The following is a 24485-nucleotide window of genomic DNA, read 5'->3' on the forward strand; positions in this document are numbered from 1 at the left end:
AGTAACTTTTCCCAGGATAGCTGAAAACACTATTTAACGTGCCGCCTTAGGTGACGAACTCATTATAAACATAACACAAAATCTCTAACATTTACACGTACCTAAAAGACAAAATGCAGCAGCAGGCCTCTCTGCTGTGGAGGGTGAGGAGTGACAAAATGAATTAATTAAATACACCATTAAATAATTAAATGCCCATTTGTTTCATTTACAACATTTAATAAATTATTTATTTCAATTTTTAAAATGTAAGTAAAGTTTTAAAATACCGCGTTTTTCTGTCACCAACTACATTTTTAATAATTTTTTAGCCACAAATGTAGTAATGTAATCTTCACGTTTGGTCAGGTTGTGAAAAGTCAGCACAGGCGATGTTTTCGGTGATGTCGCTAGCTCTGCTAACAGTCAGCTGACAGAGTGTACTGAGCTCACAGCCCCGGTGTTCCAGCGTAGCTGATTTTGACAATAACTGGGAAGATTAACATAAAGTGACTGACCTGGGTTAAAGATGACAAACAGGATTTAAAAGACAGTTAGAAAACTACAGAGCACTTTATAGGCGAACCCACTTTATCAGTGGCTGATTATCCAATCACTGGCACACAGCTTTAAAACCTCCACTGAGTTTTAGCTCTCAGTGGTTAAACATTGGACTCAATTCACTCAGGTTCTGTCTGTCAGGTTGTGCTTACTTCGCTGTTTTATTTACAGCTGAGCAAATCGGTTTGGCACAGATTAAAGTTAAGTTTCATGACTGCGTAGTTTTACTGAAGTTTATTGTCTCACTGGCACACATGTTAGACTGAAACATTCGGTTTTTTTTATCTGGTGTTCGTATGTGTTACGTTTTTTTCTTTTTAATCGTGAATTTTGAATTAAAACTAACATTAAAAATCTTTTTTATACGAGGATGTCAATGGAAAATTGTACTTAGTAGTCAGTATAAGCTTTTAATGATATAAGTTTACATGTGATAGAACACTGATGACCTTTGTATGACTTAGACTGTTGTCCACTATAAGATTTGTTTCTGTTTTATAAATTCTTTCCCACAGCGATAATAGCTGAACAAGCAGTTTATCTCCTACCAGGAAGAGGAGAGCTGGACACTTTTATCAGCGCTCCCTCACAAGAAGAGGGGCCGCGTCCTTCAGAATCACACACACACACACACACACACACACACACACACACACACACACACACACACACACACACACACACACACACGGTATTCTGTGTGTATGTAGACGTCATATGTTAATGAACCTATGTATATTCATGTAACCTCAATAAAAGAGCAGTGTTACGGGGGAGTGGACGAGAGCGACTGGGGTCAAGCGAAGGAACGGCGCTTGTCGTGGTTCTCTCCCTCATGCATGAGTAACATGAAGAACTTTGCCTACTTGGTGTTTAATGCTTTTTGCTGTGTAGTTGAATTGTCCTTAACGTTCCAGCGAATGGGTTTATGCTACAAACCTATCACGCCCGCTGAAGGAATGGCCACCAGCCTGAAGCAATGGTTTTGACTCAAACAGCATTAACCCCGCCCCTGAGTTTGAATGTGAGTGAAGTTGGCCCCCCCCCACCTTCTTCAAATCCAACAAAAGTGGTATCAAACATTTGTGCTACGTTTGTGCTGCAAAAATTGTCGTTTGTGCTGCTATCATTTTAAAGATATTCAAGAAAATTTCTAGAGGTCATCAGAGGTCAACCAGCCCCCCCACATTAATGGAATCAAACAAAACTGGTGTCAATCAACTGTGTTACGTTTGTGCTGGTTTGTGCTGCTAAAATTGTTGTTTGTGCTGCCTCTGTTTTAAAGATATTAATGAAAATGCAAACGACAAAAGGTCAACCAGTCCCCCACATCACCCAAATCAAACAAAAGTTGATGTCACAGGTTTGTGCTGCAAAAAATTTTGTTTGTGGTGCTATTATTTTAAAGATATTAATGAAATTCCATCCATTTGCTTATCCTTTTCAGGGTTGCAGGGGGTGCTGGAATCTCTCCCAGCTGTCATAGGGCAAGAGGCAGGGTACATCCTGGACAGGTTGCCAGTCTGTCACAGGGCCAACACACAGGGACAGACAACCATTCACACTCACATTCACACCAATGGGCAATTAGGATTAACCAATTAACCTATCACCACAAGCTGCATGTCTTTGGAGAGAGCCCACGCAAACACGGGGAGAGAACCTGCAAACTCCACACAGAAAGACCCTGGCGTGATGGTGGAATTGAACTCAGGACCTTCTTGCTGTGCGGCAACAGTGCTAACCACCGTGCTGCCGTAATAATAACAACATTAAATAACATTTATGAAGAAATTTAAAGGGGCATGCCAGTAGGTGCGTATCAGTTTATAATTAGATAAGGTGTTTTGAGCCGATAAGCTGGTTGTGGATCACTGACTACCATGTTTCTTAACATTACCTTACTCCATCTAGTGTGCTACCAGCAGGGTATATGCTAAAATGCTAATGGTTGTTAAAACATTAACCTAATTAATATGTGAACTGTAGCTTTTAAGTCAAATGCTAATATTAACAAAAGTGCTGTCATTTGTATGTAGGCTGTCATGAGCAAGTTGTATAAAATTAACATACACAGGAGTGCACTTCAGTGATTCAGCAAATCTGAACTCAAAGGCTCCAAACAGCCTGCAGAACTGTGAATCTCAGATAACTGTCAATGTTACCTGAAAGGGCCGACCTATATTTTTTGCAAGAGTCAAACTTCTGTAGCCATGGTCACAAAGGGCTATTAAATGAGTGGGCTATTAAACACGTGTGGGATTGACACAGACACAGATTTATCTCAACAGAGTCTGGATTTATCTACAAGTATTTTAATGATGAGCTTTGAACATTGACTAAATTCATTTTTATACCAATCAAATGAATTTTGAACTAGATCGTGTTAAGGATAAACTGATAAACTCTGCCAAAAAAAACAAACATAGCGACCTGTGTTTGGTTTGTGATCACCAGGGGGTGCTATCATACACATTCTTCTTCTGAGAGAAAAAAACAAGAGTTGAAGAAAACATGTGCTAGCTATCTTATTTGCATTTTTAAGCTAGATCCCATGAGCAACAGCAATCATCAACACTTCAATTTACTACGTCAAAACAGTGTATCAAAGTAAGTAATTTAATGTCCACTTAAAGATGTAGAATTAAAGTTATAATCAAATTATAGCAGTAATATATCACATTTTTAATTTTTGCTTGACAGATGCAAAAGAAATCAGTGGTGGACAAAATTGCAGTATTTGAAGTCCTTCATGCTTCTAAAGAAGCAGTCATAAAAAAATGGAAAAGTTTCAACTCCAAGTGATGACATATGGCAAAATCTATGCAAACAACTTGGTGAAAAGATGACACCAAAAGCTCTTTACACTTTTGTTAAATTAAACAGACACAATGTATGGGCTGCTCTGGATTACAGTGACGAAGAGAGACTGACTGACACAGACAGCAGTGACAATGATAATGATTTTGAACAAAGCAGCTCTCCTTTTCAAAACAAAGACTACAAGACTTTCAATGTGGAGCTCCCATTTGAACAGTGGATACATATGATTCCACATAAAGTCACATACAAAAAGAATACTTTCAATAAAAGGGAATACACAATTTTGAAGCCAGGTACATGGACTCATGTTGTAAACCAGGGAATCTGGAAAGAGGTTAAAAGTACATGCACCATTACTTTTAGACGAGCCAAGGTGTACCCCAGAACTGTATCTTGTTTTATTAAAATCAGAGGCTTTTACAAAGAGTGTAGTGGCCAGCTGTACATTACATGTGAAAAGGAACCTGAAAATCACTGCCCAATGGTGCTGAAGTGTGTAATGGCAAACACGGATGAATCCATGCACACTGGCTTTTCTAAGAGAGCCATGTCCGGAAGTCTGAGGGCACAAGTAACAAAAGAACTTTGTGAAGGCAGACTGCAGCCCCATGTGTGGAGAGCATCAGAGGCAGCAAAGCTGATGGACTTTGGTGATCCAGAGCCAAGCCATCTACCAAATTTGCAAATGCATATGCAAATGTTGTCAGAGAGACATGATGTCCAGGTGTTGGGAAGCATTTAAGTAACAAAGTGTTGCAGGTTACCTTTGTGGTGGCCATCTTGTTTTCCCAGTAAAGAGGAAGCCTGCCTCAATTGCAGCTCTTTTATAGGCCAAAGGAGCTTGCAAAGAAAAGCGTCTGGACTTCTTTAAGTTGCTTGAAGACGTTTCACCTCTCATCCAAGAAGCTTCTTCAGTTCTAAGGTCAAATGGTGGAGAGTCCCAGATATAAACCTAGTGGGAGTTTCCCCCCCACCGAGTGACAAAAGGACCCCCTGATGATCCTCTAATCACCTGAGCCAAGGTGTGAAATTGGGTGTGGGACCCAATCAGCCAGAGTTTCGGGTGTGTTCATTGTGAAACCTGGCCCCACCTTGTCATGCGAATTCCTGAGATCAGATGGCCCAGGATGTGAGTCGGCGTTAAGGCGTCTGGGAAGGGATCTCAAAACTGGATTATAGATGGCAGAGAGTTGGTGTCGTAAACCACCGCCTCTGTTCAAAGATGGTCGCTCACAGTGGACATAGATGGCTTCTAAGAGGAGTGAAAGAAGCCAAGCCATTAGAACTGAAGAAGCTTCTCGGATGAGAGGTGAAACGTCTTCAAGCAACTTAAAGAAGTCCAGATGCTTTTCTTTGCAAGCTCCTTTGACTACGATGACCTGGATGACTGAGAACCTTCACAGACATCTTTTATAGGCCAGTCTGTATTAAGAAGGTGTGTCTTTAGAGTATTTAAAGGGAGCAGGAAATGGATTGGGGGCCATTTTGAAAAGTTGCTGTCTGCATGTGTATGATGTTGGCAAGAGATAATAAAACAATTACTTTAATTAAGATAGAGTGAAGTCTGATGTTTCCCTCACCGCCCCTCACTGCGTAACAGTTGGTGTCAGAAGTGGGATTCGGTTACGCCTGTGAATGAGGGACAGAACACGCTGAATGAGGGGTGTAGGACGTGGAAGAAACCGTTGGACAAGGAAAAACCCCCTTGCTGACATGGAAGAAAGAGAAGGTGGACAAACAATTGAGCCAGGTCCACCACCTGAAGGAGCAATGGCTGATGAGGATGATTTTGAACCAGTAGTACGACCTAAGCAGACTGCAGTTGGTGTCGTGAGTAAAGAACTTTCTGAACCGGATATCTTTGATGAAATTAGAGAATTTATGCGGCATTCCAAAAGAACAGAGGCAATACTGTTTGAACAGATAAAACAACTGAGTGACAATATACCAAGGCTGCAACATGTTGTACATTCTGAACTTCAGCCTTCTGTCCAGAGTGACATTTCTACAGCAGCTGTTTGTCCAAAGCAAGAGGCTGGGAAACTGCTTCCACTATCAGCTGTGCAGCCACCTCACGGAGCCACTGAGCACCAAGCTGAGCTGCCTTCTCCATCTCAACCACTGCCTGCACAGTCTCAAATGCATGTCGTTCAACCTGCTCCAGTGCAGAGAGCAGAAATACACCGTGGGGGTGAGCCAAGAATACCTGACTTCAGGGAAGGTGAGGATCCTGAAAGTTTTTTTGTACGATTTGAACGCATAGCTAAAACGTGGGGATGGCCGCAAGTTGACTGGGCAGCTAGAGTGGTCACCTTATTGACTGGAAAAGCCCTTGAAGCTTATGCTGGCATGGATGAAGAACAGTCTGACTCTTATGAGGCCATTAAAGCTGCAGTGTTATCCAAGTTTAATGTAACAGAGGAGACCTACAGATACCGGTTCCAGAGCACCAGTGTACCCGTGGGAGAGAGTGTGCGTGAAACCTACAATCGGATAAAGGGACTCTATAAGCGATGGATGCGTCCTGACAGTCGGAGCAAAGAAGAGATTGGCGAAACCATTATTTTGGAACAGTTTCTTCTCGTGCTGCAGTCAGACGTCCGCACATGGGTCAAAGAGAATAACCCAAAGACAGGAGAGGAAGCTGCAGATCTGGCTGAACGTTACCTAGCTGCTCATCGTGAACCTTCTAAGTCAAAGATGACTGTAGGGAGACCAAAGTTTGGTGAGATAAAACCTCCAGGGGTGACAAGTGTTGAAAGCTTGGACACTAGGGTGGTAAGAAGCCTATACATTGCAGTCAAAGGTACAACCTCATTTGCTATTACTGTCAGCAGCCTGGTCATAAAGCTTCTTTATGTCCCCTAAGAAAACCAAAGTCAGTAGAGTTGTGTGTAGTTCCCTCCACAGGTCTTGAGGGGGAACTTACTGGTGATGGTTTAGTGCCACATAAACATGTGGTAGATGTTTCAATAAATGGCCGAACAGTAAAGGCTCTTGCTGACACTGGTAGCTCACAAACCTTGGTTAAATCTTCTATGTTGAGCAATGTATTACCTGACTTTAACAAACCAGTAAATATTACTTGTGTTCATGGGTGTCAAAAAGATTATCCAACAGCAGATGTCACTATTGAAGTTGAGGGCCAAGCATTTATGTTAACTGTAGGAGTGTTGGATCAGTTAGCATATGATGTCATTCTGGGAGAAGACTTGCCAATTTTAGACAGTTTGGTTCATAATAACTCTGAAGCCTATTCCTGTGCTGTTGTCACTCGTTCAATGAAAAGGGATTTAGAACCACTGCCTGATGTAGATTAAGACTTATTTGAAGGAGGGAGTAAACTCAGGAAAACAAAGCGACAACGTAGGCAGGAGAAAAATAAAAACAGTGTGAGGGCAAAACTTCTGGAACCAACCTTACCAATGTCTTCACCTATTGATCTTCAGTGGGAGTTTCCTAATAATTTTAGAGAAAGACAGGAAAATGATTAATCTTTAAAACCTCTCTTTAAGAAAGCATGCAATGTGGATGATGGAAAAGAAAATGATGTAGGGCTTAAAAGTGTAACTGGAGAACCTTTCATAATAAAGGATAAACTTCTGTATCTAGCGGACATGGAGAAACCCAGACTTGTTGTACCAAAAGAGTACCGATCAGTAATCTTGCATTTGGGCCACACTGTACCATGGTCAGGACATTTAGGACAGGCAAAGACTTACAATCGTGTTGCTCAACATTTTTACTGGCCAGGATTGTACAAAGATGTGGTTGACTACTGCAAAACATGTCATGAATGTCAGAAAGTGGCTCCTACCAAAATTTCAGACCGAGCCCCGTTGCAAACATTACCAATAATGGATGTACCTTATGAGAGAATAGCTATGGATATCATAGGTCCTTTACCTAAGAGCAGTAGTGGTCATAAATATGCATTAGTCATTTGTGATTATGCCACAAGATATCCAGATGTTTATCCACTGCGTTCTCTGCAGGTCAAACACATTGTTCGATGCTTAGTAGACCTTTTTTCCAGAGTTGGCATTCCAAAGGAGATCCTGACAGATCAGGGTACCAGTTTAATGTCACATTTGATAAAGTCTCTTTATGACCAACTTGGTGTAAAAGGTATTCAAACTACTCCCTACCATCCAGAAACGGACGGTCTGGTGGAACGATTTAATGGTACATTAAAGCAAATGTTGAGAAAGTTTATTGATGATACTGGCAAAGGTTGGGATAAATGGTTGCCTTTTCTGTTTTTTGCATACAGAGAAGTACCACAGGCTTCAACTGGTTTCTCCCCTTTTTAGCTGCTCTATGGAAGGCAGGTTAGAGGCCCCCTGGATATGCTGAAAGAGAACTGGGTGGCTGGAGTGGCACCGGGGTCTACTGAAGTGGCTTCGACGATGAACATCATTTCCTACATATTGCAGATGAGAGACAAACTGGAAACATACAGAGAACAGGTTAGAGACCATATGCAGAAGGCGCAGCAAAAGCAAAAGGTATGGTATGACAAGCATGCCTGTGAGAGAGAACTAAAGACTGGTCAAAAAGTTTTGGTACTTTTGCCTACTGGACCAAGTAAGTTGCTGGCTAAGTGGCAAGGACCTTATACTGTGGCCAGAAAGACTGGCCCAGTGACATATGAGGTCATTTGTCCAGAGAAACATAAATCAAAGCAACTGCTACATGTAAACTTGTTAAAAGAGTATCATGAAAGAAACGCCCCAGAAGCAGGTGTGAAGCAAATCCTGATGGTACAAGATGTTCGGCCTGAAGACAGTGGCATTCTGGAGGTTGGAGAAGCTGAGATGAGCCCATTCAGAGGCATTCCCAAATCTGAAGACCCTCCTGAACATCTGAATGAAGATCAGTGGCAACAGTTGAATGAGGTGAGGCAATCCTTTCCATCTTTGTTCTTAGACACACCAGGGCGAACAAATGTCATAACACATAACATCATCTTGAAAGACACAAAACCTCTTCGTCTTAAGCCTTACAGAATCAGAATCAGAATCAGAAAGGGTTTTATTGCCAAATGTTGAGCAGGTTTACAACATTAGGAAATTGCTGCGGTGCTTCAGTGCAAACATAGTGTCATAAATAGCACTTAAATAGACATGAAAAAATAAAAGTAAGCATAAGAATTAAAAGTGCTATGTAGAAAGATATGTGCATGAGATATACATGAGATATATACATGAGAATAAGAATTAAGAGTGCTACGTAGAAAGATATATACATGAGTGCAGGTGGTGATCAGTGCCAAACATGGAATGATGCAGTGAACACAGCGTAGGGTCATGTGTTAGTGGCGGGAACAGTCATATGGTTATTGTTCATGTGTCCAACAGCAGAGGGGAAGAAACTGTTCTTATGGCGAGAGGTTCTGGTGCGAATGGACCGGAGCCTCCTGCCTGAGGGGAGCAGGTCAAACAGACTGTGTCCAGGGTGAGAAGGGTCAGCTGAGATCCGAGCTGCACGCCGCAATGTCCTGGAGGTGTACAGGTCCTGCAGAGATGGGAGTCTGCAGCCAATCACCTTCTCAGCAGAGCGCACAACACGCTGCAGTCTCTGTTTGTCCCTGATAGTGGCTCCAGCGTACCACACGGTGATGGAGGAGGTGAGGATGGACTCGATGATTGCAGTGTAGAACTGCATCATCGTCCGTGTTGGCAGGTTGAATTTCTTCAGCTGCCTCAGGAAGTACATCCTCTGCTGGGCTTTCTTGATGATGGAGGTGATGGTGGGCTCCCACTTCAGGTCCTGGGTGATGGTGGTACCCAGGAAGCGGAATGAGTCCACAGAGGTGATGGGGGTGTCAGTCAGGATGATGGGGGGGAGTGGGGCTATGTGCTTCCTGAAGTCCACAATAATCTCCACTGTCTTCTGGGCATTCAGCACCAGGTTGTTGTGGCTGCACCAGGACACCAGACGTTCAACCTCCCTCCTGTAGGCAGACTCATCCCCGTCCGAGATGAGCCCAATAACGGTGGTGTCATCTGCAAACTTGATTAGCTTGACAGACTGGTGGGTGGAGGTGCAGCAGTTGGTGTACAGGGAGAAGAGCAGAGGAGAAAGAACACAGCCCTGAGGGGAGCCGGTGCTGATGGTCCGGGAGTCCGATACATTCTTTCCCAGCCTCACAGGATACCAGAACGGATGGTGGAACCGTTGAGGAAGGAGGTTCAGATGATGCTGGAACTGGGAGTGATTGAGCCCTCAAGGAGTGAGTGGTCAAACCCCATTGTACTTGTTCCAAAGAAAGACTCCCCTCAACCACGATTTTGTTCAGACATGAGAAAGCTAAATAGTATTTCCTGTTTTGATTCTTATCCAATGCCACGGATTGATGAGCTACTGGAAAGACTAGGAAAGGCTAGATACATTACAACCTTAGATTTGTGTAAGGGTTACTGGCAAGTGCCCTTAGAGCCATCCTGTAAAGAATACACAGCCTTCCAAATTCCAGGAATGGGCTTATTTCAGTACACCGTGTTGCCCTTTGGTCTTCATGGGGCACCTGCAACTTTTCAAAGGTTGATGGACATTATCCTTAATGGTTGTTCAAAGTTTGCAGCTGCCTACCTGGATGATGTGGTGATTTACAGTGAGTCTTGGGAGGAACACCTGCAGCATCTAAAGGTTGTGTTGGCAAAGATCCAGGAGGCTGGTTTGACTCTGAATGTGAGCAAGTGTGCCTGGGCACAAGAAGAGGTGAAGTATCTAGGATACATTGTTGGACATGGACAAATAAAGCCACAAGTTGAAAAGGTAAAGGCTATACAAACAATTCCCAGACCTAAAACCAAAAAGCAAGTGAGGTCGTTTCTGGGCTTGGTTGGCTGGTATCGGAGGTTTATTCCCCATTTCTCAACCTTGGCAGCCCCTCTTACAGATCTCACGAGAAAACACACTTCTAAAGTGATGTGGAATGGCGACTGTGAACATGCCTTCCGATGTTTAAAGAGACAGATTTCTGAAGCCCCTGTTTTGCAAAGCCCGGATTTTTCCAAACCATTTGTTGTACAGGTAGATGCCTCTAATGTTGGACTTGGAGCAGTGCTGGCTCAAGGAGAAGCTGGTGAAGAAAGACCTGTGCTTTTCTTAAGTAAGAAGCTGTTTGACAGGGAAAAAAACTATTCTACAGTAGAAAAAGGAGGACTGGCAATTAAGTGGGCAATTGATTCGTTGAAATATTATCTCCTTGTAAGAGAATTTATTCTTCAGACGGATCACCGATCCCTGGTGTGGATGCACTCCAAGCAACACCAGAATGCGAGGATACTGCGCTGGTGCCTAGCCCTCCAGCCATACCAGTTCACTGTGTCCAGCATTGTCCGGGTAAGAACAATCTTATTGCTGACTATCTTTCCCGTTTGCCGGAGATGTGTCGACCAGAAGGGGGGGTAGTGAGTAATGTTGGGAAGCATTTAAGTAGTGATGGGACGTTCTGTATCGAGGCTTCGGAGCGTGTGTCGAGTAATGGAGGGGGCGTTTCCGCGAAGCGCGTATCGAGGCTTGCTTCATTTATGGGAGGAGCTGAAAATGATGACGTCCGAAGCCTCGCTGCCCGGCTGTACCACGTGACTGGTTCATGAAGTGGTTCGAACTTTGCCGCGAGATATGACAGCGATATAAACCCCTCAGACTCAGAAGAGGAGGATGTCCTCCCCTGTGTGGGAACATTTTGATCTTATTCCTCCCAACAAGGTATGTAAATTTCTACAGAAGATGTATTTTGATGATACTGATGGTGCAATACAATTTATGTTGAGCTGTCTTGACTTTTGTACAAGGTGAAGTGTTTGCTATGTGCCAGGGAGCTGGGATATAACAACAACACCTCATCCATGCTTAGGCACTACAGAGCTTTGCATGAGAATAAGGGGAACACCGATCGTGGAGCAAGACCAGGTGAGCCATCAAATGCAATGATAATATAGGATGCAGTAATGTTACTAAATGATATAACAATATTATACAACTGTTATAAGTTACGTGTGTGATATTTATATTTGTGCTTTGTCTTTATTGTCTTTCCTCAGGAGAACAATCTCAAATAGATGAAGACCTGGTCAGCATGGTGATTGAGGACTCCCAGCCATTTAGCATTGTGGAGGACAAAGGATTCAAAAGATTTGTTAAATCATTAAATCCCAGCTATGTTCTCCCCACTAAAAAGGTCGTAAAAGCAGTGAAAATTTAGTTTTTACAGAATAAAATGTGAACAGGCAGGACTGTGTAGCTGTCCATACCTCAACGTTACAAAAGCACAACCACTGTCCACACCCCAACCACACCTCACCTCACAGTAAATGATCATTTCCATTTCAAGCATTTCCAAATAATCATTTCCCATACTGCCACTATAAATATACACAGTATACTGCCATCACTACAATATACATGTTTTACACACTCCTTTTGTTGTTGACATTTACAGGCTGTGTGCAAAATGCCACACTCTTCAAATTCATGCCAGCTATTATTTTTACGTCCAGTAGGTGTCCTGCTAGAGCAAATGAAGCTTCATGAAGCTTCGCGTTGGGGTGAACCAATTGGATGAAAAGCTTCAGTGCTTCATGGGGCTTCATCTGCCCATCACTACATTTAAGTAACAAAGTGTTGCAGGTTACCTCTTTGTGGTGACCATCTTGTTTTCCCAGTAAAGAGGAAGCCTGCCTCAATTGCAGCTCTTTTATAGGCCAGTCTGTATTAAGAAGGTGTGTCTTTAGAGTATTTAAAGGGAGCAGGAAATGGATTGGGGGCCATTTTGAAAAGTTGCTGTCTGCATGTGTATGATGTTGGCAAGAGATAATAAAACAATTACTTTAATTAAGATAGAGTGAAGTCTGATGTTTCCCTCACCGCCCCTCACTGCGCAACACCAGGCAATCACAAGATGGTTATCGGAATGGATTCGTGCTGGAGCACCAATCCCAAAGGAGGCCATCTGTGATTTTTCCTTAGCTTGACTTGGTGCTTTAGTTAAGGCTTTAACACATCATTCAGATTTGAAGAGCTACATTAATGAATGCTTTGGTGTCTTGCTTCGGAAAAAATCATACAAACTACCACCATGTTTCATCAGTGGATGTGGCACACTTAATCAAAATGATTTGCCAGTGGGACTGTTTGAGAAAAAAGCCTCATCGGGTGAAGGATTTCTACATGCGATCAATGGCACAACTTGTCAAGTCCCAATCCTTGGAAGAAGCAAAGGTCCTAATACGCAGCATTGCTATTGTGGCATTAAGTGAGACAGAAGGCTGTGACAGTTTTGGAAACCCCATTATGTCAGAAGTGTCCAAATCAAATCTGAAAAGAAAAATTGCAGATGAGACTATGTCTGTTTCTGATGACAAGGAAGAAGAAGACATTAGACTGGATCCATGCACAGAAATAAACACTGACTTAAGGCAGTGGGTGGCAGATATTTGTGAGGGGAGCAGGTGCCATGCTGAAGATCATGGTGATCGAGACAATATGCACTATCTACCTGAGCTCGTCCCACACCTAATTAGATTGGGAGGATACCTACCACTCTGGACTGGAGTAATGGTTCCCCTATTTCAGAGCGAAAAGCTCACTGCAACTTCAGCTAATGTTGAAAGCAGAGTTCAAGAACATTAAACATGGTCTGTTCAAGCATGAAAATCTCCCTATAAGGATAGATAAATTCATTGCACGTCATCTTGGTTTTATTGAAGGGAACATGCGGATCTGTTCTGCAAAACAAATACGAAAAGAAGCAGAGGTTGCCAGACAGGATGGTACAAAATTGACACAGACATGGACATTGAAGAAACAGCAGCTTTGGAAAACTGGAGAGGCCTTGCAGTTCCACCAAAGAAGAGGAAATTGGCCTCATACCTCTCCCCTTGTCCTGAATGGCTCCACTCAGATCCAGCTGTGAAAAAGAAAAAAGTAAAGCTAGGGCTGTTAAAAAATGGAAATAATCAACAACCAGTAAAACTTGGCAAAGGACAATACTGTGTCATGAACACCTGTGCCTTTGATGCCTTCTGTCAAAGTCTGTGCTGCTCTTACTGTGACAGTCGTACTGCTCAAAACATGTTGAATAGTTCAGAGGAGAACAAAGTATTCCAGCTTGTGAAATCCCTTGCTTCAAAGGGTGTCACTCAACATGCCTATTCATTGAGGGCAGAGGTGCTGAGCTCAATATTCTGCCCTGTTCAGTTGAAGACTGGTGTTCATCGTGTTGATGCACAGTGCCATATGTCCACAGTAATTCAAAAAACAATGACGCAAAATCCAAGTGTTCACTTCACAAGACGGTGTTCCTCCCAGTACTGCTTTAGAACTTTACACACCAAACACAAGGCAAATACCTTTTGTTTCCATTGATCTGTCAGTCCTCTCAGCTTCTGGCATAGCTCACCTTCAGTCTGCTGTTGAACAAGGATCGCCATGCCTAAGACCAATCGAAAGTTCTGATGCATCTCCAACAGCATTTAAAACAGATTCATCAGGAAAGCAACTTTGCACAGGGACTGCTTGTCACAGTTTCACCCTGAGAGAGCTTGTATGGATTGACACAGACCTTGGAAAATGCTCTACAGAAACTCTGGAGCACAGTTACCACAGTCCAAAAAGGTTTTTGCTTACTGAATTTCCATCCACTCTGCTACTTCAGGGAGAGAAATTCACACTGAAAGCAGTCATTACATTTCAGGAGGGCCCAACACCAGAAACACTCGGGCATTATATGACATTCTGTAACAGGACCCCGTACATCTGGGAGATGTATGATGACCTAAGAAAGGATGTAACTATAGCATCTGAAAACACCAGCGTATGTCCGCACGCTGTGCTCTACACAAAGGAATGATGGCAAGATCTCATGAAAGAAAGTCCTTTTCTAGTTTGTGAGTTAGATAATGGAAATAGCTGTTATTTTTCAGTTATTGTATTAGACTTGTGAGGCTCAGACAGTTCCATGTATTTACCTTTTCTAACAGGAAACATATATACTACATTGTTCTCGTAGTTTTGTATTTTGTTACCAGCAAATAAAGTTTTTTCTCCAACCGAATGCATTAATTATTTAAAATGCTATATTTAACCTAGTTTTTAAATAAGTTATTGCAGTTTGATTACTAGGTTTAAGAGTGTGATCATAAGAAAAAAATATCCAATGCTGGTTAATATCTCTCAATTTCTTTACAGTAAAGAAAGTGGCTGGTTGAACTTTAGAAACTTTTGGTAATATCTTTAAAATGAAAGCGGCACAAACGACAATTTTAGCAGCACAAACCAGCACAAACGTAGCACAAACGTTTGACACCAGTTTTGTTCGATTCCATTACTGTGGGGGGGGGGGGCTGGTTGACCTCTGATGACCTCTAGAAATTTTTATCAATATCTTTAAAATGAAAGCGGCACAAACGACAATTTTAACAGCACAAACGTAGCACAAACGTTTAATTTAAAAATTAAATCCTTAAATATATTAAATATTAAAACTAGTGCTGTCAGTGTTAATCTTGTTAAAATGACGCTGCAAATCTCCGTTAGTGAATTAACGCAGATTGTGTGGTTGTTTGCTGACAACAGAAAAAAGTTGCATCTAAGAACGCGTTTTTTTCTTACTGATGCTCATTAGTGAAACACAAAGACATTAGACTAGTGATGGTGAATTTGATTCCTTTTACTGAATCGAGTTTTAATGAGTCACTCACCAAAGTGAATCGGATTTTTGAGTCATTTGATTCACTGAGTCAGTTGACCAGAGTGTGCAAAAAATGTACATTTTCACTCAAACTTAATTTGTTTCTCTTTTCATGTAAATCCCACTGCTGAGATGAATGATTAAAAAAAAAACCCAACTATTTTATAGAGCAAAAAAAGAGCAAAAATATTTCTAAAATTAAGCAATTTCCTATCAAAATTGCTTAATAAACATTTATTTTGTTTATCTTTATTTTATTAGTATTTTCCTTAAATGTGTCATATATATTTTCTCATCTAAATGTCCACTGAAATGTGAGCCAGGGGGCGGTAATGCGCCTTAACATTGGTTGCCAACCAAAAAGAAGAAGCTGTGAGCCAGGAGGGAGGGGGTGAGCGAGTCCTGAGCAGTGTTGCCAACTTAGTGACTTTGTCACTATATTTAGCGAGTTTTCAGACCCCTTAGAGACTTTTTAGTCTCTAAAAAAAGACGTGAAAGCGCATATCACTTTTACTCTCAACAAGCAGCGGGTGCTGTAACGCAGTCAGTTCTTCTTTTACTCTTATGCTGTTTTGTGGATCACAAGGTTTAAAACGACTTATAAACACACACACAAAATAACTCCAGAGTGTCTATTTCGGGTCACTTTTGCCAGTCCAAGGAAGGAGCAGGGTTGGAATTGTGACATTAAAAAAATCAATAATTGCTAAAAGAAATTTAATTTGTAGTTCTACATAAACTCTAAATGCATTTAGGACGTTTTTTACTGACTTTATGTCTCTTCCACGATGTTATTTCTCTCTCCAACAACATAGGTTACAATTAGATTAGCATGACAAATTATGCAAATTAGGCGATGACGTCATTTAGCGACTTCTAGCGACTTTTAGGACAACCAATAGCGATTTTCCTTACTGAGGAGTTGGCAACACTGGTCTTGAGTGATTCACTTATGCTTATGATTCAGCACAGCTAGGGAGGGGGTGAGTAGCTCAAATGTGCTGTTAGCATGTTAGCAGAGCGATGCTACTGTGAACCGAGGAGCTATTCTTGATGTGAGCTTCTACTCAGGGTTTTTTCTTCCAGTTCAGAGCAGAAATGTTTTTGTTAAGATACTGGATGTTGTCTTTTTCTCCACAATTTTAATTATAAGCTAGATACATTGCTGCTAACAGCAACAGGGATGAGTCAGTGAGTCAGTTGGACTTGTGAATCATGATTCATGAGTCAGTAAAGTGATTCTCGAGTATTGAACGATTCGTTCATGATTCGCGCGTCACTACATTAGACAAAAATGAAACTTTAGACCCTCTCTTCCCCCCCAACAGAAGTCAAAAGGATCTTCCAGGAATAGTGACATTATTTTCTGGAGAATTGATTGGTCAGTACGTCGTGATTTCATACCTGCTGATCTCTAATCTGGAACCTAACCGGCACCAGCAGAGTAACAGACACTTAACAGATAAATTGAATCAAGCATAAAAACATTTTAGGCATCAAGACAAGTCATATTATCTGTGAATTTCCCTTTTTTTGATTGGTCAGATGCTGCCAACACCTCCCTTTCCTTGTGAAGGTGCATGAGAAACCCTGGATTAACTTTGCTAACCAGCGGACAGCCCAGTGTGCCCAGCAGAGCTGACATGAGGGCTGTTTCAACTGAATCACACACTCTGCTTGCCAGAGGTGAGTGAGTGGAGTCATGTGGGGTCCCTTTAGGGAAGTCAGGTCCAGCGTACCGCCACTGCAGACTCTGCACATTATCGCTGCTGTAGTCTCAAATTTGTGCAAACAGTGCATTGTGGGTTGTGTTGTATCCGAATCTGCTGGCAGGCATCTTTTTCTCAATCCTGCCAAACTCCACCCCTTTCATGTAAGCGTGCAGGGAAGACCCTGTGTTAGAGAACTGATAACAAACTCTGTGTGACAGTTTATCCTGATTACAAACGTTAGGGTACGTGAATCCAGATGATGGAAAGATAGCCCGGGTCTGTTGATGAGTCTCCACTTAAACACTGACTTTGTTTGTGTTTCCTGGAGTCCCATCCCATAAATAAAACCAGTACCGCTGCCAAAAAAAGAAGAGTTATTCAAAACACATGGGAAAAGACCCAGGGAAACAGAGTTAACGATTGAAAAGATTTTAAAAATAACGCTAAAACCCCTGAAGAGCATCAGTTTCACACCCGAACCTCAACTCTCTGGTACCAAACGACCGGTGCCGGTCCGTGGCCCGGGGGTTGGGGACCGCTGCTGTGAATAAAAGGAATCTGTTTGAAGGCTGTGCAGAGCAGCGGGACCACACATTGTCACGTAACGTTTTTCATCATATTAATATTTATTTGTAAAATAGTAAATTTTAGTTTTAATGTTCAGTAAATAAAATTACATTATTCAATACTACATGCTACGCAATAATAGTAATTATATTACTTCTAATAGTCGTAATAGCAGTTGTTGTTGTTGTTTTTGTCATCATGCTGTTAAAATTGTGACTTTTACATTCAGTTTTTGATTAAAACATTTTAATTCATTAAAATAAAATATTAATTTTTTTTTAACTCTACCACCAAAAACCGAATACTAACAAATAATAATAAATGATGTTAACATGTATTTATTATGTTGCTCTTTGTTTGATTTCTCTTCTGTTTTTTTTCTCCATACAGGTGATCCAGGTGTTTTGTTTGTTTTTCTTTTTGTTCCTTCCCCCCTTTCTCATCATCTCTTCTCCCCTCTGTTTTTCTTTCTCTCCCTCTTTCTTTCATTCTTTCCTTCTCCCTGTCCTTTCCCCCAGTCATGTCTGTCCCGTCTGTAACAATCGATAATAAAATAAAATAAATACACAATTATAATAAAGGTCAATCAAGTGGACCAACATGGCATCTTTCTTGGCCTTCAAACAACAATTCTGATGGCTAAAGATCCAAATGGGACAGGCAAAAAAATAAATAAATGATGATAACCATGTGCAGCTTCTCTCGTCTTCCATGTTTCACTGATATGTTTCACTCTAAATCAGACACGTGTTAAAGTGTGTTGGCTGCATATTAAGTTCAAAATGCTGATGAGCTCTGATCCAGTTGACTGATATACTCTGCTCTACATCCTGCACTGAAATATGAGGATTGTGTGTTTATTAAAATTAAAAATCATCATGGAGTCATTGACAGAAGAGCATCAACATTCAGCCTGTTAAATTAGATTTAGATATTTTTATTTCAGAAATGATTCCTAATAAAAATGGAGAATATAAAATCACAATCAAAGCAGTAAAGTCCATATTATGAAGTGTTTGCTGTATCAGACAATCATGTTTCCAGTCTGCTGCATCACAACAATTGAAATGCAAATATAAATGATTCACAACAATGAAAACAATATAGTGCAGATAAACATGGTGCTGTAATGAATCTGCTCTTAAACACAATAACAAAATACATTTTCCAAGAGAGATGATAATGATTCACATCAGCGTGAAGAACGAATACATTTACAACTGGTTTCTAACATTTCTTATAGATCGAACTGATCACTGATAGAAACAGAAGAATGTTCAAAATGATACTCTGAGAGATACATGAATGAGATATGGATAAACATCAAATTACATAAAACAAAAAAGCACAAAATCACTATAACTGAAATAAAATATGAGCAGAAATATAGAAGAATTAAGTCGAAAGATAGAAAAAGGCAAAATGTTTAAAATATATAATCACATAAGAGACTGAACCGTCCAGTCAGGTCACAGATTCATATCTACAATAATATTTTTGTTTTGATTTCTTCACTTCTATGTATTATTATTATTATTATTATTATTATTATTATTATTATTATAAGCATATTAAGTGTGTGTCTGAGCTGAGAGCTGCTCTCCTCTCCTGGTTTTCTGTGTCACACAGACCACAACAACACAAAGCATCACCTGCAGACCGCTGAGCAGTATCCACCTGACTCTGTAGAAGGTCGAGTAAACCCCAAAGGGCTCTCTGTAGATCAGAACAAATTTTTCTGCTGACACACACTTATGCTCATCCTGTGACCTCCAACCTGCACACACATACTCTCCTGCATCTTCCAGTGCGACATTAGAGATTATCAGGCTGTCACGGGAACAAGTGATTCTTTTGTCACTGCAGAACTTATCATCGTACACAATTTTGCCTTCTGTTTGGATCAACTTAATGAACATAAAGCCCCAAGTACTTTTTTCCCAATCATCAGAGCATCTCATAGTGACTTCATCTCCCTCTGAGAAAACCTTTACTGCAGGTGGACCAAATTTAGGGCACACCAAAAGCCAGTACTTATGTATTACTTTTTCACCTACACAGTAGTAGATACCTGAATCATTTAACATTAGTGATGGAAGTACCAGTGAGAAGTTTCGACCAATTTCTTGATCAGCATCGTAGGAAATTGCTACCTTCATCCAAACTGGGGGCTGGTCATGAATGGGGTCCATGAAGGGACACTCCAGCACAGCTGTGTCTCCCTCTGAAGCATAACGTAGCTTTGTTTCTCTGGTCAAACGTACAGAGTAAGTGCTCACACACTGCTGTTGGTTCATCACCAGGCAGATGTAAGACGTTGGTTGTGTGTTGACATGAAGAAGTGATGCGTTTGTCACCTGCAGGAAACTTTCTTGGACTTTATTCACCTTCAAAATTCTGTCTTTGAAACTACTCAGCCTGGCTTGTTGCCACTCCCCATAATGTCTGATCCAACGCACCGTCAGATTCTCACCTGCTCCTTTACATTGTACGTCTGCAGTGTCTTCAAGACTTGTGATATATTCTTCCCCCCTTACTGTCTTACACACAGTCAGGCTGATGTTTCTCTCATATGTCACGCTGCCCTGAGTCCAGCACACATCTTGGTACAGTCCAGAGTCTGAGTGGGTCAGGTTGTTGAGAGTAAATGAAGAACCATGAAATGTCTCAGGAAATGAGAGTCGTCCTGTCAGGTCTTCATGTACTGTGAAGTTTCTGTTCCAGGGGTCAGAGATGTTCCACAGGACCAGAGTATCTTCACCAACACGTCTGGAGGTGATGCAGGAGCTGTTTCGATCTGGGAGCTTGAACCGTAAAGAGTCTCCTTCTTTTCTTATGGCGATAAATTCTTTTGCATGAATGTTGCTGATGAGAGTGAACAGCAGGGAGAAGCAGAGCTGTGCGACTGCAGCCATCCTGCTCAGAGGTCTCCTGGTGAGTGTCGTACAAGCACTGACACTGCTCGCTTCATGAGCTTCCTGTTTGTGGTTGGAGGAGGAACGCCACTTCTTTATCACATCATCAAGGAACACTTTGAAGCATTTGGCTCGATATATCTGCTTTCACTCTTCACAGGCCAAAGTGTGGACACGTTTTTTTTATACTTCGTTGCATGGGTCCAGGTGTCACAGTCCTGGGTTTCCTGACCCAGCGTTTTTAGTTCTTTGTGATGTTTGTATTATTGTACTTGTTTGAGTTATTCTATGGTTTCTAGTTTTGATCCCTTGCCCTTCATGTTTCTCTGTGTCCCCTCTGTTCTGTGTAAGTCTGTGTCTGCATGTTTGAGTTCCCCTCTGTGTCTCTCGGTTCTTAGAGTCCTCTGCCTTATGGTTTATGTCTCTGTGTTTCTTAGTTGCTGTCTCCACTGTGTCAAGTTCGCGTCTCTGTGTGATCCTTCCTGTTTTACTTTGAAGGTCCGTGTCTTATTCCGTGTCCTGCTTTGCTTGTCTCGTCAGTCCTGATTTCTCCCAGCTGTGCCCTCCTTCTGTGTCTCATTCCCCTCGTTACTCCCCAGTGTATTTAAACCCTGTGTTTCTCTGAGTCAGTGTTGTGTCGTCCCTCATGCTGTGTGCATCTCCCTGTGTCTCTCTGTGGGTTTAGTTTGTGAGTTTCCAGTTAGTTTGCTTCGTATGACTTTCTCCTGCCAGCGAATAAAGAGTTCTTTGTGTTTAAACCTCGTGCCTGCATTTTGGGTCCAACTCCTGCCCGCCGCACAGCGATTCATGACAGTATGACGCGACCAGACATGGACCCAGCAGCACTCAACCCACCAGAAGAACTGCGTCTGGACATAATTTACTCCGTGGAAAGACTCCTGCATCTCTGGCTTGAACATGAGGGGAGGGAATTTCGCCGTGCAGTGGAAACCAGACTACAGCGTTTAATCTTTGGTCTTCCTTGGCTACTCAGTGCGCTCCACACACTCGAACAGGATTTAATCCGAAATGAGCTCCACCTTCATCCCCCAGCTGCTACTGCCCACCTGCCTGAAGGGCTGGACGTGGAGCTGCTCGGCCCGTCGGAGCCATCATCAAAAAAGAAGCGGCGATCACACCGCCGGCGTCCATCACCACAGCCGGACCCCGAGTCCTCTGAGTTACCAGCTGTGGTAAAAGAAAGAGACAATATTCAAGAGTTTCCTGGATTTGGGACTGTTTATTCCGGAGCCGTTTGTTTTCACTCAGCTGCCCAGCCAGAAGCTCTCTTTGCTGCCCAGCTACAAGCTGCATCTCCTGTGTCCCTGCTAGCACCGTCATTAACTCCACCACAAGCTCCATTTTCACCTCTACCATCGCTTCAGTCATCAGTTCGGTCTGCCACTCAGTCGCCCTTAGCTCCATCATCCACACTACCACCTGTTTCCCTTCCACCACAACCATCACTACACCCAGCCATTCAGGCTGCTACTCAGTCAGTCATTCAACCCATAGCCCTGCCATTAATACACTCTATAGCTGAGCCATTAGCCGCCCGACCCGCAACCAATTCAGCCACTCCTCCACCCGTTACACCTCCACTACAACCGTCACTGCAGTCTCCAGCTCAGTCCCCTGCAGCTCAGCTTTCCCCAGCGCAGTCTCCAGTGTCCCCAGTGCAGCCTCCCTTAGCACAGTCATCCACTCAATCACCAGCTCCACTTTCCCCCCAACTATCACTACTACCTCTAGTTCAGTCTCCTGTGCACTCACCTCTGGCTCAGTCTCCTGTGAAGTCATCAACTCCACCGCCTACTCCACTCTCACCACCACCGTTATAACAGACATCAGTTCAGTCTCCCGTGCAGTTATCTACTTCACCACCATTAGTAGCTCAGCTCCCCGTGTCTCCAGTAGCTCAGCTCCCACTCTCACCCGTGTCTCCAGTAGCTCAGCTCGCACCTGAGCCATTGGCCCAGTTCCCCGTAGCAGTGCAGTTTTCTAGCCAGCTTAACATTGAGCCAGGGGTCCCAATCCTCTCTGGCTCTTTATCAGCTCCTGCTGGAAGCTCTGATGAGCTCATCCAGGACTCCGCGGCTCCCGCGCCGCCATCTACCTTGTCCGCTGGGGGTTCCAGTGAGCCCGGCCAGCACCTCCTCGTCTCCGCTGGAGGGTCCGAGGGGCCCATTCAGCCTCCCGTCTCCGCTGGAGGGTCCGAGGGGCCCGTTCAGCCACCCGTCTCCGCTGGAGGGTCCGAGGGGCCCGTTCAGCCACCCGTCTCCGCTGGAGGGTCCGAGGGGCCCGTTCAGCTGCCTGCTGCTCCACCAGCGTCACCCACGCCGTCGCCTGGTCCAGCTTCAGCTTCGCCCACGCCGTCGCCTGGTCCAGCCTCCGCTTCAGCCTCCGCTTCAGCCTCCGCTTCAGCCTCGTCTGGTCCAGCTTCAGCATCCTCAGCGTCGTCTGGTCCAGCTTCAGCATCCTCAGCGTCGTCTGGTCCAGCTTCAGCATCCTCAGCGTCGTCTGGTCCGGCCTCATCCGAGTCTTCACCCCTGTCTGGTCCTGCCTCGCCTGGTCCTGTGCCCTCCAAGCCTCGGCCGGTACGCCTGACACTTGGGAGCCGCCGCTGCCTTCCGCGCGGCCGGCCCCCTGAACTGCGCGGCCGGCCCCCTGAACTGCTCCGTCGTCTCCTTCGCCGCCGCCGCTGCCTTCTGCACGGCCGGCCCCCGGATTGCCATCGCCTGAGTCGCCGCCGTTGCCTTTTATACAAAATAAAGTTAATACATTTCAATATTGCTTCTGTTCTGATTCAGTTACATGTCGAAAGGGAGAGAGAAGTGTCTGGGTCAGTTTGACCCAGTATTTTGAGTTGTCATCTTTTTGCAGGTTTAGTTTAGTTCCATGTGTCATTTTCTGTCTGTCTCTCTATGTCGAGTCTGCATCTTAGTGTGATGGTTTCTTGTTCCTGTTTTATTGTGAAGGTCTGCGTCTCATGTGAGTGTGTTCAGTTTTACCTCTGTCTCGTCTTGTTGATTATTCCCAGCTGTGTCCACCACCTGTGTGTAATTCCCCTGTGTTTCTCTGTGTATTTAAGTCGTGTCCTCTGTCATTGTAGTTGCTGGTCCGTCTGCGTATTCACCATGTTTCATCTGTGTGTTCCCTGCTATCTACCATCGTCTGCCTCTGCTCGCCCTCCTTCATGTTCGTGTTCTGGTTTCTGCGCTGTAGTTCAGTTGTTTTCCAGTATAGTTTAGTTTGTCTTCGTTTGCCATTTATTCAATAAACCACCTTCACAACTGCCTGCGCTTGGATCCTCCTTGATTTCTTCCACACGGCTCTTCTCACTCACCGTGACATGAAGAAGTACACACTTATTTAATCCCACCCCTTTGCCATAAGTTATCCGTCAATATTTAGTCAGCTTCCTTACTGATATAATCTGTAATAAAAATAGTGAACAGATTTCTGATATAATATCACATCAGGAAATTTTCTAAATAGCGACATTCACTTAATTTCAACATTTTCCCTTTTCTTTATATCTCAAGAAGATCATATCTTTATAACTCTTTTTGAACTGTTTTGTTTGGATATTGCTTCAATTTCATATTTAAGCTGTTCCACAGCTTCACTCCATGCACAGAAACACAAAAGCTTTTTCCTGTTGCACGTACCTTCCCTGTTTTGAAGTTACAAAAACCCTTAAATTATAACTTACTCCTTTAAAAAAACATACTCTGAATATAATCTGGCAGTTCCTTATTTTTTGCTTTGAATAGAATTTGTGCTGTTTGGAATTTCACTAGATCAGCAAATTTCAATATTTCAGACTGCAAAAATAGTGAGTTTGTATGTTCCCTATAACCTGCATTGTGGATGATTCGAACTGCTTTTTTGTTGAAGAGTAAAAAGTGAAAGTAATGTGGTTTAATAGTTGTTCCCCCAGACCTCTGCACAAAAGCTTAAGTATGGTGAAACCAGTGAACAGTAGAGAATATGAAGTGATGTCCCGTGTGATACCTGCTTTGCCTTGTTTAGTACTGCAATGCTTCGTGATACTTTGGAATGAATATATCTTACGTGAGCACTCCAGTTTTTCATCTATTATTACCCCCAGAAATTTATTTTCACTGACTCTTTCAATATCAACACCATCCATCCATCTTCATCCGCTTTATCCGAGGCCGGGTCGCGGGGGCAGCAGCCTAAGCAGAGAGGCCCAGACCTCCC

At 42.9% G+C, this 24485-nt stretch overlaps 2 protein-coding genes across 4 annotated transcripts in view; both read right to left on the reverse strand.

The window, feature by feature from the left end:
- Positions 1-24485, reverse strand: part of aqp11 (aquaporin 11) — a 63318-nt gene that overhangs the window by 13557 nt on the left and 25276 nt on the right. The gene's annotated exons all lie outside the window — the stretch shown is intronic.
- LOC147315138 (uncharacterized) lies at positions 18270-20358 on the reverse strand. The gene has a single exon (XM_086260328.1). It carries the CDS (start codon positions 20256-20258, stop codon positions 18915-18917), a length of 1344 nt encoding a protein of 447 aa, XP_086116454.1. The 5' UTR covers positions 20259-20358; the 3' UTR covers positions 18270-18914.

Source organism: Aulonocara sp. 'chitande type north' Nkhata Bay, linkage group LG14, assembly GCF_057382095.1.
Source record: "Aulonocara sp. 'chitande type north' Nkhata Bay isolate Kocher_YH1m ecotype deep benthic linkage group LG14, A_spYH_male_GT1.1, whole genome shotgun sequence".
NCBI classification, from domain to species: domain Eukaryota; kingdom Metazoa; phylum Chordata; class Actinopteri; order Cichliformes; family Cichlidae; genus Aulonocara; species Aulonocara sp. 'chitande type north' Nkhata Bay.